At 43.6% G+C, this 16,143-nt stretch overlaps 1 protein-coding gene across 1 annotated transcript in view; it reads left to right on the top strand.

The window, feature by feature from the left end:
* Nucleotides 1–16,143, top strand: part of LOC115148539 (serine/threonine-protein kinase 10) — a 46,286-nt gene that overhangs the window by 23,368 nt on the left and 6,775 nt on the right. The window contains exons 5-10 of the mRNA XM_029690503.1: nt 1,475–1,547; nt 2,323–2,517; nt 5,138–5,219; nt 9,360–9,497; nt 12,680–13,354; nt 15,591–15,721. Of these exons, the coding sequence (XP_029546363.1) occupies nt 1,475–1,547; nt 2,323–2,517; nt 5,138–5,219; nt 9,360–9,497; nt 12,680–13,354; nt 15,591–15,721 (1,294 nt within the window). The remainder of the gene's footprint in view (nt 1–1,474; nt 1,548–2,322; nt 2,518–5,137; nt 5,220–9,359; nt 9,498–12,679; nt 13,355–15,590; nt 15,722–16,143) is intronic.

Below are 16,143 nucleotides of genomic sequence, written 5' to 3'. Positions count from 1 at the left end.
AATAATTCTCCAATAAGCAACAGACTTCTCATTGGACAGTGTGTAATGGTCACGTTGTCTTTGGGGTTAGATTGTTGGTCAGCAAGAGCGGGGTGGGAATGTTTACATGAATGTTGCGAACGCACAACCAACCCACTTAGAAGAAATCCTTCCCTAAGACATCACCGAAGAATAAAATGTGAGAAGTGTGGGAAAACGGCGTTCTGATATGTTTTTTTCTGCTAAATGTGATTTGTTGCTAGTATTCTGTTGAGTTTCAGCATTCCTGAAGTTCTTTGTGCTGAAGATTTGGGTCAAAACGGTTGATATCAGATTTTTGTTGAAGCACCACTTGCCTAACAACAATGCCGCTTTGTGGAGCCTACAGAATAATAGCTTTAATAAATGTCAGTTGGAGAGAAACTGAGGAGCAGGATATAGAACTGTACTGTACTCTACAGGGCTGCCCGATAACTCCCGTGAACTTTTTAGAACCCTCTGTGGACTCCCCTTTTCAGCTTCTTTTTGACCAGGCCTCGGCATGGGCCTCGGGGCCCCGTTCAGAAACTTCGTACAGTCTGACTCATCCTTCATGTTACAAGGCCCTCTTCAATGCCCTTAAATATTTCCACAAGCACAGACACCAGAGCTTTGACTTAATGACTGGGAGTTGCCTTTGGAGTCAATAAGTCAGTCCAGTCGGTCTCAGAAAAACCTGTCGCTGCTTAACAGAGAGCTTTTAACAAGTTATCAAAATACGGCCGACATGTACAGCACACTTCTGACGTGTCGTACGGAGCTAGCCTGTTATGTGTTTTTCCTTGAAGTTTTTTGTTTCACAGATTTAGAGCATTTTAGATTTGTTCGTCAGGTGGGAGACCCATGGTATCTATTTAATCACACAGATGGGGAAAGTTATTGAATATTTTGCTCCTAGTTTATAGGGTATTCCCATTCATCTTTCATTGACAAGTCATTGGCCCCTTAAGAATTCCTCAAGGTTTAACAGGAAACTGACACCTTTCTTGTCTGGGGAAATTTGAGATATTGTGCCTGTTCAGTAAGTTGAATGTCAGCTTTGCATCTCCCCTCAATGATGTCATGGCAGTTTACGGTGTGGAAACAAATATGATGCTGAAACGTGACAACGGGAGTGTATGATAGGAAGACTAGTCTGCTCTGCGACGGATTTGATATGTTTATACTGGTCACAATAAACAATGTGGTAGTCTTTTGAATATTTTATCGAACAAAAGCTATACGAGTGAAGGAAATGGATGCCTGGCTCCAATGGAAGCCGTCTCTAATAAGTGGCGGTTGTGTTCAGTGATTTTGAAGGAAATAAGCGCCCGGGCTATTCATTGTTTTACGGTATTCCTCCCCCGAAAGAAGATATCAGGGTATAACACTGGCCCATTAATCATTCTCTCTACCAAGAAATTGAATTAAAAAAAAAATAATAATAATAAAAAAAAAAAATTCTTTGTGCTTGCAGCGGATTTTGGGGTGTCAGCGAAAAATACCAAAACCCTACAAAGAAGGGACTCTTTCATAGGAACACCATACTGGTAAGTACTGGTACATACACATGAAAACAGTAATGTAAATGGGTGCCTGCCACTGTGTGTGTCCCAAATGGCCCCTTATTCCCTTTTTTATAAAGCACTACTTTTGACCAGGGCCCATGGGTGCCATTTGAGTGCAGTGTTTAATGGGATTACGGTGGTACTGCATGACGAAGTTAAGAACATCCTTCCTGCTACCCATGACGCCTTGTTGAACCACTTGTTATGTCCTGCTTGGTATCATAAGAGCATTCCTTACAGTAGTGCTCAGTCGTTATGTTTTGATCGTAACCTTTTACAAGGCTCTTGTGAAAGCTGATATGTATTGTTGTGGTTCTGGACCTTGTGCTCTGGCTTGTCCTCCGATCATGGTTGGGTTGAAGTTAACGATTGACCAGGGCAGGTCTCTTCCAAGGCAATGAATGTCATCTGAAATGTCCTCTCAGTCAACCTGCCCAGGTGTTGCACATTGTTCACTAGCTTCATAAATGAGTAACAGATGGGATTTCACTCTATGTATTTTACTGTGAATGTGAAGACAAGAAGTATACTATTTCTGAAGATTATGTAATATGTCACTTTTGATCGTAGGCAAACACTGGATAGGCCTCTATCTCCAGAGCTCAGGTTGAAGTGTATAGGCCTACTATTCACTTGGTCTGTAAACATAGCTCAATCAAATGTGTGTTGACATGTCAAACACAAAATATATATGTGCACCAGATTTGGCATTTAGAGGTTAACCATTTCTCCTCTATTGTGCTATATTGTATTCCAGGATGGCTCCGGAGGTGGTGATGTGTGAGACCATGAAGGACGCTCCGTATGACTACAAGGCTGACATCTGGTCCCTTGGTATCACCCTGATCGAGCTGGCCCAGATCGAGCCCCCGCACCATGAACTCAACCCCATGAGGGTCCTGCTGAAGATAGCCAAGTCTGAGCCCCCTACCCTGGAGCAGCCCAACAAGTGGTAAGACCCAGAGGGGGGTGATGATGTATAGGTCCAAACCCTAGGCCAAAAGCCAGTGAAGATGGGACTTTGAGTGTGCATAGCTGTGGCTTTTCTAATCAGTTTGAGGCGGTGCGTTCCATCGCTCAGTAGATGCAAGAGCTTGGGCCTATATTCTCTAGGTGCCAAGAGCCAGGCTCCAGATGGGAAGAGCATTCCTAGTGAAAGCTTTATTTTTCTAAGGAAATACAGTGCCTTCAAAGTATTCACACCCCTTGACTTTTTCCGCATTTATAACCGTTTCAAGAAGCTAGGCGTATGTTGCACATCACTACTTCACAGGAGAGGCATTTCAACGCTTTATTATTATTATTATTCTTATTATTATTATAATTTTTTAAAATCAAAATGCATTTTTTTGGGCAGAAATGCCTTGTAGAACATGTGAACTTCCATGTGCCTTAATAACAAACTTTTATGCCATCTGTAAATACGAATACAATTATTAAATTCCGAGCCTAGTTGGTTTAGCCACTGAAAAAGACCGGAATTTTTCCACTAGCCATGACTGGCTGAGGATAATGAATGGGCTGGACATATTGAGAGATGAGTTCGGATTGGTCTGCCATGTCTGTAACGTGAGCTGCTCAGTATGTGTAAATAATTCTTCCTACCTCAGCTTTTTTGAAAGATTATAATGTTAGCTATAGAGAACTGACAAAGTGTTGCTACTGCCCTCAAAGATCAGCGGGATGGACAAACGTTACTTTCTGCACATGGTTGACCGCAGTGACTTGACACAACAACGGGCCAAACAAGCTGTAGCTAGCTACAAACCAAACGGAAAAGACACGCTGCCGTGACGTGTTCATCCATGTATACGGCTAAGAGTCTAGCTACACTTTCAGATATTATATCTTTCTAATTTTGCCAATCATTTTCATTGCAAGTTAAAGCATACTGTTAGCTAGCTAGCGAACGTTAGCTAGTTAGCTGGCTCGCTAGTTAACGTTATGTGTATGATCTGTGTAGTAATATTATTTGTATCTCAGAGCCATTTGCATTGCTTGTTATAGTTTAATGTTAACTAGCTAGCTAACATTGAACCTATTTGGTTAGCTTTAGCCACCTGCATATTCATACTCAAGCATTTCATGGATGGTGGCTAGCTATGCCAATCTGTTTGTACTGTAGCTATGGGTTGGGATTGTGGATCATTGTTTAGCTAGCTACATGTCTAAACAAAAGACTCCACTTCGCAAGAGAATGATTACATGACCCATCAAGTTAGCCAGGTGTGTCTAGGGGTGATTACAGCCATCTATTGTATTTCATGAACATGTGGACATGTCTAGACAATAGTGATCCAACCACTTAGCTAGATGTGGCTGGGGGGTGGTTATAGAATTTATTTCAGTGTCTGGGTAAGCATGATATAATAATTATAAAATATGTATACAATATCTTTATATTGACACGTTCAAAGTCAGATTAGGATCTAGGCCAAGGACTAGATAGTGTATTTTTACTTGGGGCTAAAGGTTAAGAGGGTGTGAACGATGCTGAGTAAGTGTAGACAAAGAAGAGCTCTCCAGTAGCTGTACCAAAACATTCAACGGCCATTTTCTGAAAAGTGGAGTTACAAGTTTATCAACTTTCAAAGCAGAATTACTTCCCCATTGTTCCTCAACTGCAGTGTACGATATACCATTTTCTAGTCTCTCTACTTTTATCCAATGTAAAAAAAAAAAAAAAATGATTTTGAAATGTTGCTACATAGGACCGAATCTAGGTGGTGGGTCAAATATTGTTGTTACAGTGGGATTAAAATTGATTTAATTGTCCTATTTTTTTGGTCAACGATCTACAGAAGTGATCTTGATTTAGATAAGTATCCAATACAGTGACTAGTTGTCTTTCTGGGTGAGTTTTCCACACCTGGTTTGTGTAACGTTTGTCCATTTTATTATTTTCTAAATTCTTCAAGCTCTATCAAATTGGTTGTTGATCATTGCTAGACAACAATTTTCAGATCTTGCCATAGATTTTCAAGCAGATTTAAGTCAATTTTGCTTAGTAACAGTTTTAACTGTCTTCTTGGTAAGCAAATCATGTATATTTGGCCTTGTGTTTTAGGTTATTGTCCTGCTGATAGGTGAATTCATTTTGCCTGTGCTTAGCTCCATTCCCTTTTATTTTTTTTATCCTGAAAAAACTCCCCAGTCCTTAAGGATTACAAATACACCCATAGCATGACGCAGCCACCACTATGCTTGCAAATATGGAGAGTGGTACTCCGTAATATGTTGTATTGGATTTGCCCCAAACAGTTTTTGTCCTGGATACAAAGTGCTATTTGCAAATTGTTTGGGCAGTATCGCTTTAGAACCTTGATGCATATTTTTGAATATTTTTTGATTCTGTACAGGCTTCCTTTTCACTCTGTCAATTATATTAATATTGTGGAGTAACTACAATGTTGATCCATGCTCAGTTTTATCCTATCACAGCCATTAAACTCTGAGTCTGTTCTGTTGTAGCCTCAGCTTGTCAAGATGTTGTGTAGTGAAAAATACCACCACCCTATCTCCCTCTTTCTGTCTTCCTTTGATTAATGTTCCCGGAATTCTGTGTGTTTAAGGTCACAGGAGTTTAAGGATTTCCTGAAAAAGTCGTTGGATAAGAATCCGGAGAGTCGGCCAAACGCAGCCCAGCTCCTGGAGGTAAGACGGTCACACTATACTCTAGCTCGGCCTCTTTGATGTATGAGGACGGTTTTCCCTTATCTCATTCTTCACAGGTCCATGTTCTTATCCTCCCAAACATCAGCTTTTTCAGACACAAGGAATAGGGAGATGATACAATGGGCAAATGAGCAGTAACATACAGAGGGCATTTTGGAGCTGGAGGGAGAAAGAGAGTGAGAGAGCACAAGGAAATAAAAGAGATGAGGTGTCTATTAAAATGCAGAACCCACTACTTCCTGTCTGGGTTTGAAAGCAGGGGGGATTGCTAGCAATTTGTATTACTGTTTCCAGTGAATGGCAGAATGGCACTTTGGGATTTTTTTCCCATATTCTGGACAATTACAGGGGCCGAGTATCCTGGCCAAAAGCCTGCTGGGAGTTTAAAGAGCACCGGAGAGAGACAGGAGTGGTCACGTTCGGTGCCACACTGTAGGTTTTGATCTCTATCATACCACTGCTGTTTTTAACCCCAGCGAGATGGCGTTGATGGGAATGAGACGCCTTGAACAGCAGCCAACAGCACCCGCTGTGGCTTATTGGCATGCATTGTGACACGGGGAGGAGGCCTTGGGGGTTACTTGGTCTGTGGATCACTCATTGATTGAGATTGTTGGAAGTGTAGTTTATTTACATCCATTATTCCAGTCAACACTTGGAAGGTGTCCATGTGCGATAGTATGTGTCAGGGGACAAACATAAGTCTAGTCAATGTGACTGTAGCTATTCCTCTCTCCCACTCTGTTATGTCCTGTCCATGGCCTCCTCATCCCATGTGGGGGAATGTTGTATACATGTTGTCTACACAACCACATGATGAAGTATCATAATTCACCACAGCCGTGACCATTGGGCCCTAACTACAGATTTAGGATCAGATTACCAAAACCCAAATCCCAACGTTAACCATTAGGAGGAACAAACAATAACTTGCCCTGGACCAGAGGTTAAGAATAACTTCACCCAACTCCAGCCATTCTGTGCCGGCCATGTGGTTCACATTGAAGCATTTCAGACCAGCCGTCCAGACCAGACCAGCCCCTCCCTGACAAACATCTGAGGGAGCTGTTAAGCTGGGCTGAGCCACGGCTGGATCAAACATGGCTGGGAACTAATGCTGGTCCGTTTGCTTTCTTCACCCAGTGAACATTTTGCTTAGTGTAGCTGTGTTGGTCCAGGCTCAGTTTTCATAGTAAATCTGTTGAAGCTGGAGGGGCAGAGTAAAGTCTCAGAGTAGGAGTGCTGATCTAGGCTCAGCTTTGCCTTTTTTTCATAATGAATGTACATTACATAGACGAGGGAACTGATCCTAGATCAGCACTCCTACTCCAAGATGCTTTATGAATACTAGCCCTGAGTTGTGACGCTCCTTTGTGAGACAGGGTATGGGGAGAGGGTTTCATGGGGTCTCAGAGGTGCTGCGGTGTGATATGTGTTGAATCAACTGAATTACCACTACCTCCCAGAAAAGGATTCACTGTTTAGTTGAGCCGGAAACCAAACCTGTGTTTTTTTTTTATAACGGTTATAGAGCTAGCTTCCATGTATACCCAGGAAGTGTTGATGCAACGTTCCAAAGAGTGTCTGAATTAGAGGTCGACCGATTAATCGGAATGGCCGATTTCAAGTTTTCATAACAATCGGTATTTAAAAAAAATAAACATTTTTTACACCTTTATTTGACTAGGCAAGTCAGTTAAGAACATTCTTATTTTCAATGACGGTCTAGGAACGGTGGGTTAACTGCCTTGTTCAGGGGCAGAACGACAGATTTTTACCTTGTCAGCTCGGGGATTCAATCTTGCAACCTAACGGTTAACTAGTCCAACGCTCTAACCACCTGCTTTACATTGCACTCCACGAGGAGCCTGCCTGTTATGCGAATGCAGTAAGAAGCCAAGGTAAGTTGCTAGCTAGCATTAAACCTATTAAAAAAAACGATCAATCAATCATAATCACTAGTTAACTACACATGGTTGATGATATTACTAGTTTATCTAGCCTGTCCTGCGTTGCATATAATCGATGCGGTGCGCATTCGTGAAAAAGGACTGTCATTGCTCCAATGTGTACCTAACCATATACATCAATGTCTTTCTTAAAATCAATACACAAGTATATATTTTTAAAGCTGCATATTTAGCTAAAAGAAATCTAGGTTACCAGGCAATATTAACCAGGTGAAATTGTGTCACTTCTCTTGCGTTCATTGCACGCAGAGTCATGGTATATGCAACAGTTTGAGCCGCCTGGCTCGTTGCGAACTAATTTTCCAGAATTTTACGTAATTATGACGTAACATTGTGCAATGTAACGGGAATATTTAGACTTAGGGATGCCACCCGTTAAATAAAATACGGAACGGTTCCGTATTTCACTGAAAGAAAAAACGTTTTTTTTCGAGATGATAGTTTCCGGATTCGACCATATTTATGACCTAAGGCTCGTATTTCTGTGTGTTTATTATATTATAATTAAGTCTATGATTTGATAGAGCAGTCTGACTGAACGGTGGTAGGCACCAGCAGGCTCGTAAGCATTCATTCAAACAGCACTTTCGTGCGTTTTGCCAGCAGCTCTTCGCAATGCTTCAAGCATTGCGCTGTTTATGACTTCAAGCCTATCAACTCCCAAGATTAGACTGGCGTAACCGATGTGAAATGGCTAGCTAGTTAGCGGTGTGTGCGCTAATAGCGTTTCAAACGTCACTCGCTCTGAGACTTGGAGTAGTTGTTCCCCTTGCTCTGCATGGGTAACGCTGCTTCAAGGGTGGCTGTTGCCGATGTGTTCCTGGTTCGAGCCCAGGTAGGAGCGAGGAGCGGGACGGAAGCTATACTGTTACACTGGCAATACTAAAGTGCCTATAAGAACATCCAATAGTCAAAGGTGTATGAAATACAAATCGTATAGAGAGAAATAGTCCTATAATTCCTATAATAATTACAACCTAAAACTTCTTACCTGGGAATATTGAAGACTCATGTTAAAAGGAACCACCAGCTTTCATATGTTCTCGTGTTCTGAGCAAGGCACTTAAACGTTAGCTTTCTTACATGGCACATATTGCACTTTTACTTTCTTCTCCAACACTTTGTTTTTGCATTATTTAAACCAAATTGAACATGTTTCATTATTTATTTGAGGCTAAATTGATTTTATTGATCTATTATATTAAGTTAAAATAAGTGTTCATTCAGTATTGTTGTAATTGTCATTATTACAAATAAACCTGAAAAATTGGCCAATTTAATCGGTATCGGCTTTTTTGGGTCCGCCAATAATCGGTACCAGGTTTTTTCCGGGTCCTCCAATAATCGGTATCGGTGTTGAAAAATCATAATCGGCTGACCTCTAGGCTGAATCAGTTCTGTTGGAGTTCCAGTGAGCCAAGTCCATAAGTCTTAGTGAGGTGTTTCAAATGCTTCTCACTGCTTTCCTTGATACTCCAGACACTTCGAGATGGGGTGTTCAAGTGCAGCACTTTGCCTGGGTGTTTTTCGTCTCCTGTGTGATAGCTGGCACTCTGCTTTCCCTGAGTCATATTTGACTTGATGCATTTTCTGTCATTGGAGAAGTTTAAAGCTATCGCTAATGCTATCCACACGGATGGAGGCAGCCCAGAGGGTCCCTTTCTGCCTCAGCCACACTCCTGTCACTTGCCTACCTGCCTGTGCCAGCTGGGCCAATTAAATTAGCCATTGTTCAAATCACCTGAATAATGGATGCTTGCGCTTTTATTTTCGCTGCACTTCAATTTTCACAGCCTTGTTTGTGGCTGTCAAATTATCCCCTCTCAAGCCTGCTCCTATTATTACGCTAATTAAATGATTCTTATTACGTTTTTTGCCCTGTCTTTTCTAGGAACTTGGTATTATAAACACATGAGGATTTGGGGTTATCTTCATTGTTTCATCAGGTTGAGCTCATACCCTGGCCTCATGGATGGTTGCTACTGTTTCTACTGTTTAGAAACGGCCATGAGTAGATACTGGTGGCAGATTAAGTTTCACTCTCCTGTGAAAGTACCTTTTTCCCCTGTTTGCTTTCTATGCCCCTGTCAATCAAGTGTTGTTCTATGGGTGTAACATGGTTGTCCTGACCTCCTCCCTGTCCCCCCAGCACCCCTTTGTCTGCTCGGTGAAGACCAACAGACCCTTGCGAGAGCTGGTTGCCGAGGCGAAGGCTGAAGTCATGGAGGAAATCGAGGACAATCGAGAGGAAGGAGAGGAGGACACCTCTGAGCTCTCAGTCCCAGTGGTAAGACCCTTCTACTGCTCTCTCTCCTTTCTCTCTCCTTTCCCGCATTCCTTTTATCCTATATCCTTCTCTCTCTTACAATGAACTTTCACATCTGTTCTTAGCAGTGGCGTTTTCCTATTGTTTCCTGAAGTTCTCGTTTCACGTAGGCCTCAAAGTAGTTTGGCTTATACAACCAAGACATATTCTGTTTAGCAGTCATTGTGGATGTGACATTAAGGGAGGATATTGTGATATTTACATAGCCGAATTAAAGTACAGTACATCTACTTTTGGAATTTTCTATGTCTGGTGACTTTTCTTTTGATGGTTTCTGCTAGCGTGCCCCACACCCCAGAATCTGCAGCTTCCTGTTCACCTGTGTGTGTGTGTGTGTGTGTGTGGTCTAGACTAGGGTTTCCCAAACTCGGTCCTGGGGTCCCCCCACCCTGGCTACATGTTTTGGTTTTTCCCTAGCACTACACAGCTGATTCAAATAATCAAAGTTTGATGATGAAAAAAAAACGGGGGGCCCCCCCAGGATGGAGATTGGGAAACCCTGGTGTTGACTAAGCAGGGCAGCGCTCTCTAAAGTGTGGGGGTGTTTCTGTGGTGTTCGGATCGCCCACTGAGATGGGGGCGGAGGACATGCACACACTTCTCACTGAGAGGATAGAACATACACACTGAAGCACATTCTGCAGACGCTGATAGTCACACACTCCCTGGACGACCTCAAACTCCAGCTGCCGTGGTCATTATGTCCCTGACGAGGACTCCATATGGTCTTTCTACTATTCAAACACAGATTGAGCCTAGTCCTGGACTAATGGAGAATCTCCATTTTTGAACATGGGTATGAATTCAGGATTAGGCTTAATCTGCGTCCGGGAAATCGCCCCTAAAACATCTACTAATCAAACGCTTCCAGTTAACAGTTTTTTTTCAGGTTTCAGGTTGAGAGTAATGGGTTTACTGTATATGAATGTATGGGGGGACTGGATTAGAAAGTGAGGGGAAATCAGAGGGCACTAAATCACTGTTGCTCAAACAAAGGAACAGAATTTGGAACACTTGCTTTCACACACCCAGTTACCCACTGTTAAAAATGGATGCTGTTTGTTGTCCTGTACACCGGCACAAATATCGCTTTACCACCTCTTGGGGGACTTCATTATTTAAAGTTTGACATGGTTCGTTTTCCACAGACATGACCCTTAGGTAAGCATATACACTTGCCTTTAAACTGTATGTTTCCTAATCAAACAGTACTGAAGTTGGACATTTAGATTGGTAGGATTGTTTCTAGGTGATAATGAGTCATTCATAGCTGTTATGTGATATGGACCAGAGGTCATTTCAGGTCAGTCATTTTGGATGGACCATTGCGGTCTTCATTATTGCTTCCCTTAGAGCATCAGTATAGTCAGCGGTCTGTCCTGTCCTCTTGCATTCTAGCTACTGCTGACCCGCAGTCAAGAGATCAGCATGTTTCATTCCTGCACTCACCTGACGGAAAACACCCGCACACAACGCGTGCACGCACGCACACTTCAAACTATTTTCTTCTCACAGAACCCCCCCCCAGAGGGAATGCAAGGCCTGAGAATGCAGCTTTCAGTAATTCTTAGTCGTCCTTCACCACACACACTCACACACACACACACACACAAGGTACAGTATGATCAAAAAGGGTGGTTTGGAGATATTTGTAAAGTTGAATACATTTAATGTGTAAAATCGTATTTCAGAATGTAGACACTCCAAGATGTTGTCTCTGTCATGTACGGTCAGAGGTGGCACCACAGGTCCCAGAGTGGTCGTGCCATATTTTTCTTTCTGATGGTTACCAGCTGGTAAAACTCTAGAACCTAGTTGTAGCGGGGACCTTAAGGGTTTCCCTATTGTCTGGCGCAAGTAAACTGAGCAGTCAGGCAAGTTGAGCCTGCTCTAAAGTTGCCCAGGTGATAAAAAAAAAAAAAAATGAAAATCACAAAAATGTAAGGAATTCCAGTAAGCCTAAAACTGATCTTTCTGGTTCATCCCCATTGTCTAAGTGAAAGACGGACAATTAATGGCAGCCGGGCTAGTTGAGCCTGATTTGTTGTCCCATTAGGCAGAGCATTAGAAAAATAAAGTTTCCCCTGGCCAAATGGGATGGGGCCGGGTGCATAGGTGTAGGCCACAGTTGATCAGAGTGATACAGCTTGTCAGATCGCTACTGTTTTAGATTTGTAGGCTGCCACAACATTTCTGTAAAGAGTTTTTGCTTGTCGGGAGTGAGTTATTATCCTGTTCGCTAAAATAATACTGCCGTGAAGTGAAGAGTGTGCGTTGCTTTCTATAGATGTGCACATGCCAGACCCGCAATTTCCGTAAATCTGATTTTGGCCGACACACACACACAACCTGCAGTACTCTGGTGAGAAAGACATTGGCTACAAGTTGTGTGTGAGTTGACGAATTATGAGGCAAGGCCATCTAAAAAAAAAACAGTAAAAGCCTACTTTGTCCCTGTTTTCAACACTTTTGTGTCATTTTGTATTAAACCGAATCTAAAGTGGTGGGGTTCTGCCCCACCTAATTGAAAAGTACTGGGGGCGAATGCCTGCTCGCCACACGTTTGCTGGCGGCCCTGAAACACACAGAGCGTAGCAGTGGGTGTATTGGCGGAGAGGTTGTAAACATTTATCTCAGGGCCTGGGGAGCAGCCAGCCAGGTCTCTCCAACTGTGTTTTTAGAGTTCTTTAGAAAGGCTGGCCCCGGTTGTAAAGGTGGCTGATGACCATTGTTAGCTTAACGCTCCGAGACCGCTCTCTGCACGTGAGCCACGGGACATCAACAGGATCTGCACCTGTTGTTGTTATTAGTGTGTTATTACTGATTACATACCTCTCCTGCGCACTGGAGATAAAGTAAGTTTTGTAGGTAGGAGTTTAGAAAGGAACCTCTGCATTGCTACAGACAGTACCACTAAAGGTCAACGCTGCAGATCTACTGCAATATGAAGCCAAGAGAACTTGAGCATTAGGAATAAGACCATCAAGCATTAAGGCGAAGTCCATTTCATTTGGCTCGTATTAGTGGGATTACTTTCAACATTGGCGCTGAAGGTGCTTCTGGGGAAAAGGTGTGAAAAAAGGCACCTGTGTTGAAATGCTTTGTCACTGCCGCACATAACAGTGTTCCTCTCCTCTCCCCAGCCTCCAGGCAAGGACCCGTCTCAAACCAGTCAGACCAGTCTACAAGGGGACAATGCCCCAGACACACTCACCAAAAGCCCCATGGGGGCCGAGGCCAAACCCCCCGTGAGACCTTCCAGCATGAGGGATGGCCAGCTGATCGACCAACAGCTCCCTGATGAGGGCATCAGCATTGTGGACTCTGACAAGCCCGAGAGCGAGACCTCTGGCAAGGCCTTCTCCAGCTCCGACTCTGGCATCGAGGATGGGAAGAGCACCTCGGATGAGGGCAAGCCTGTGGACACCCATCTGACAGAGAACCCGGCCCTGCTGGCACAGCCCGAGATGGTACCAAAAATGCCCCAAAGCCAGTTGGTGGTGAAGGGAGGAAGCGGTAGCATGGCCAGTGGGGAGGTGCCTGTGATTGGGGGAAAAGGGCCCACCATCCCTACCCCAGACCCCACACCTTTGATCGGGCTGAACGGCAGCATGAGGAGGGGGCCTTCGAAAAGGGAGAGGGTCTCCGTAGGTGCTAACATGGACAACCTGATGGCCCACCACAACGCCAATGGCATGATCTCCAAGAGGTACTCTGATGCGGGCAGCGTGTCTGCTTCTGAGAGCATGGACATCAGCCTCAACCTGTCAGGAGACATGTCAGTCAACAAGGATGATGGATCCCTCTGCCCCAGGGTGGTGAGTAACACCATGTTCAATGTCACATTTTCAATGAATTTCCTAGTGTTTTTACCAAAAAACCTCAGACTTTCGTATTTCCACGACCCGGCTCCAGTGACTCTCTGGGCCATGGTCTCGGCAGACCTGCTCTGCCTTGGGACCAAGGCAAGACCACTGGGATATTTTGGGCAACATTTTACATAACAATGGCTAGCTGTGAGGCCTCCCGGGTGGCGCAGTTGTCTAAGGCACTGCATCACTACAGACCAGGGTTCGATCACAGGCTGTGTCGCAGTCGGCCACGACTGCACAATTGGACCAGTGTCGTCCGGGCAGGTGCATGTTCATTAATTGTTTATGGTTCATTGAACAAGCATGGGAAATAGTGTTTAAACCGTTTACAGTGAAGATCTGTGAAGTTATTTGGATTTTTACGAGTTTATATATAGTGTATAATGTTTGACTAAAACATAATCATTTCAAACCTTGCTAACATTTGAGTATGATCACGTCTCCATTATGCAATGGAATACTTGTGAATACATTTCTTTATTTAAAATCACTTGGAGTTGATTTCCTGGTGTTTTTACGGTCTTATGTCCGAGAAAAAAATTGTATTTTCCTTTGCTCAGAAAACTTTGGGAGCCAAATAAAACCACCCGCGGGCCATCAGTTGGGGAGCCCTGTCCTAGGGTGTGAGCTCACAACAAAGAACAGCTTGTCTTAAACTACCCCTAACCTGCATTCATACATGCACTTGTCAATGAGTCAAACTCCACTGAAAGAAGCTGATATGTTAAAAGTTTTATGGCAAAAGCTTCATTTCTAGCAGAAGAGGCTCCGAGATGGAATCAAACTGATGTTCTCTGGAAAATGGACACATCCCTTCCTTTAATAACGAGTCTGTTTGCGCTAATAGAATTCCATTTTCCATCCATTATGACCAATGGCTCTTTGTTTTGAGCTCTATTCAGCATTCAGTATTGTGGATGTCATTTCTATACAGCCATTGTTGCTGGGGGAGCTTCTGGTTGTTTATGGACTGGCCATCACTGGAAATCTATTCATTGGACTTGTGTCCCATTTGTAATATGTATTTTTCCAGAACAGATTATTCAGCAGTTAATTTTCCGCTGGGCTAGATGAATGGGAGATCTATGTTAGACCCAGTAACAGCGTGAGGCTATATACATGAGCTGGGCATGTCAGGAAAACCAGGGGTTTATGAATGGAGCTGTATGAGAGAACACAGATCAAGGGAGGGAGGCTAGGCCCCATCTGAGCTGTTGCTGCAGTACAAACACCTGTGCCCTCAGAGCACACTGGATGTGTGCTCAACTTGTTCACATACATTATGCACCGATGTCATCACTCTCGCTCGCGCGCACACACACACGTCATCGCACACAGTGTCTGTCAAAGGTTTAGAAGAATGGCTACAGCAGGACATGTTTACTTACAGTACCTTCTCTGGTGAGAGACGTACAGGGAGTGGTGTTTGTTCAGCTGGCCCCTTACATTTTCACTTTTCATCAATAGGATGATTATTATCTCCACGAAAAAGCCCTTAAAGTGGCCATGTCGCCCAGGGGTTGTGCTACTTTTCCTGGGCAGAGACGGGTGTGGTTCTGTCCCAGTGACCAGTAAGAACCAGTGTTGAGTCTCTCTGTTTCTGTACTGGGGGATGAGAGCTCTGTTGTCAGAGAGAATCCAACTTCCTGCATGGCACTCCCTCCCTGTACAACAGAGCAGGGTAATTATAGAGGACCGGCCCAGCAGGATCACCCTGTCTTAGGGACCATACACACGCACCAAATGTTGATCTGCAGTTCGTTCGGCGTAGTGTGTTTTTAGGGACCACCCGCTGTAGAATTAGTTTGCAAATTACTGCCGGCACCCTGTTTTAGAATTGCTAAGTGCCCTCGGCCGGCAAACTCTGACGGTGTGTCCACGCCTTTCCACTACTGCTTTTTCCTGTCAACTGGCAGGCAGACTACGTACAGTGCTCTCCAAACACCACCTTCTCCTTTAAAGACACACTAGTGTGTTGTCGTCATGTATCATGCCAAGGAAACCAAACATGAAGTGGACTGAAAGTCTGATATATATATATATATATATTTATTTATTTATTTATTACTGTCCTAATTACTGTCCTAATGGTAAAAATAACACTGCTGCAGTCACTCAATCGTGGTACTGTATTGTGACACTAAACACACACTGTGCCCCCTAATAACTCTGTCTCCTCCAGGACTCTCGTTTCTCCAGTAAGACGTTGAAGCGCACCAGGAAGTTTGTCATTGACGGCTTGGAGGTCAGCGTGACCACATCCAAGATCATTGGCGATGATGAGAAGAAAGATGAAGAGATGCGGTTTCTCAGGCAAGTCACACTGCTTCCTTGAAAACCCTTTGTTTTCTCCCTGAATCAAGGTCAGGAAAAGGGGCCGGATCTACTCCTCTGTATAAAACAGGATCTTTGGTATACTGAGAGTTGTTGAGTGCCTGGGGTGGTGTTCAGATGTCCTATTTTGGCCATCCTGGTCTGGCCTTTGCCCTTTGAGGTCATGTGAGTCAAGTGTGAACAACACAGCATGGAACATACTATTTCTGTGAGTGAAAAGGAAGGATTGTGATAAGTTCCTAACAGTGATAAGATATTCAGTATACCAGTAAACAATGTATACCAGTCACTGGTTTCGATATGGGCCAAATATTTCACTTTTTTGCATGAACATGTACGAGTCCCTAAACCGCCCCAATTTGACAACAAATAATTGAAACTTGGTAGAGGATTCTGAAACA

This window comes from Salmo trutta, chromosome 15 (genome assembly GCF_901001165.1).
Source record: "Salmo trutta chromosome 15, fSalTru1.1, whole genome shotgun sequence".
In the NCBI taxonomy this organism is placed as follows: Eukaryota; Metazoa; Chordata; class Actinopteri; order Salmoniformes; family Salmonidae; genus Salmo; species Salmo trutta.
The sequence above is the reverse complement of the archived record's forward strand: the minus strand, read 5'-3'. Positions and strand labels throughout refer to the sequence as shown.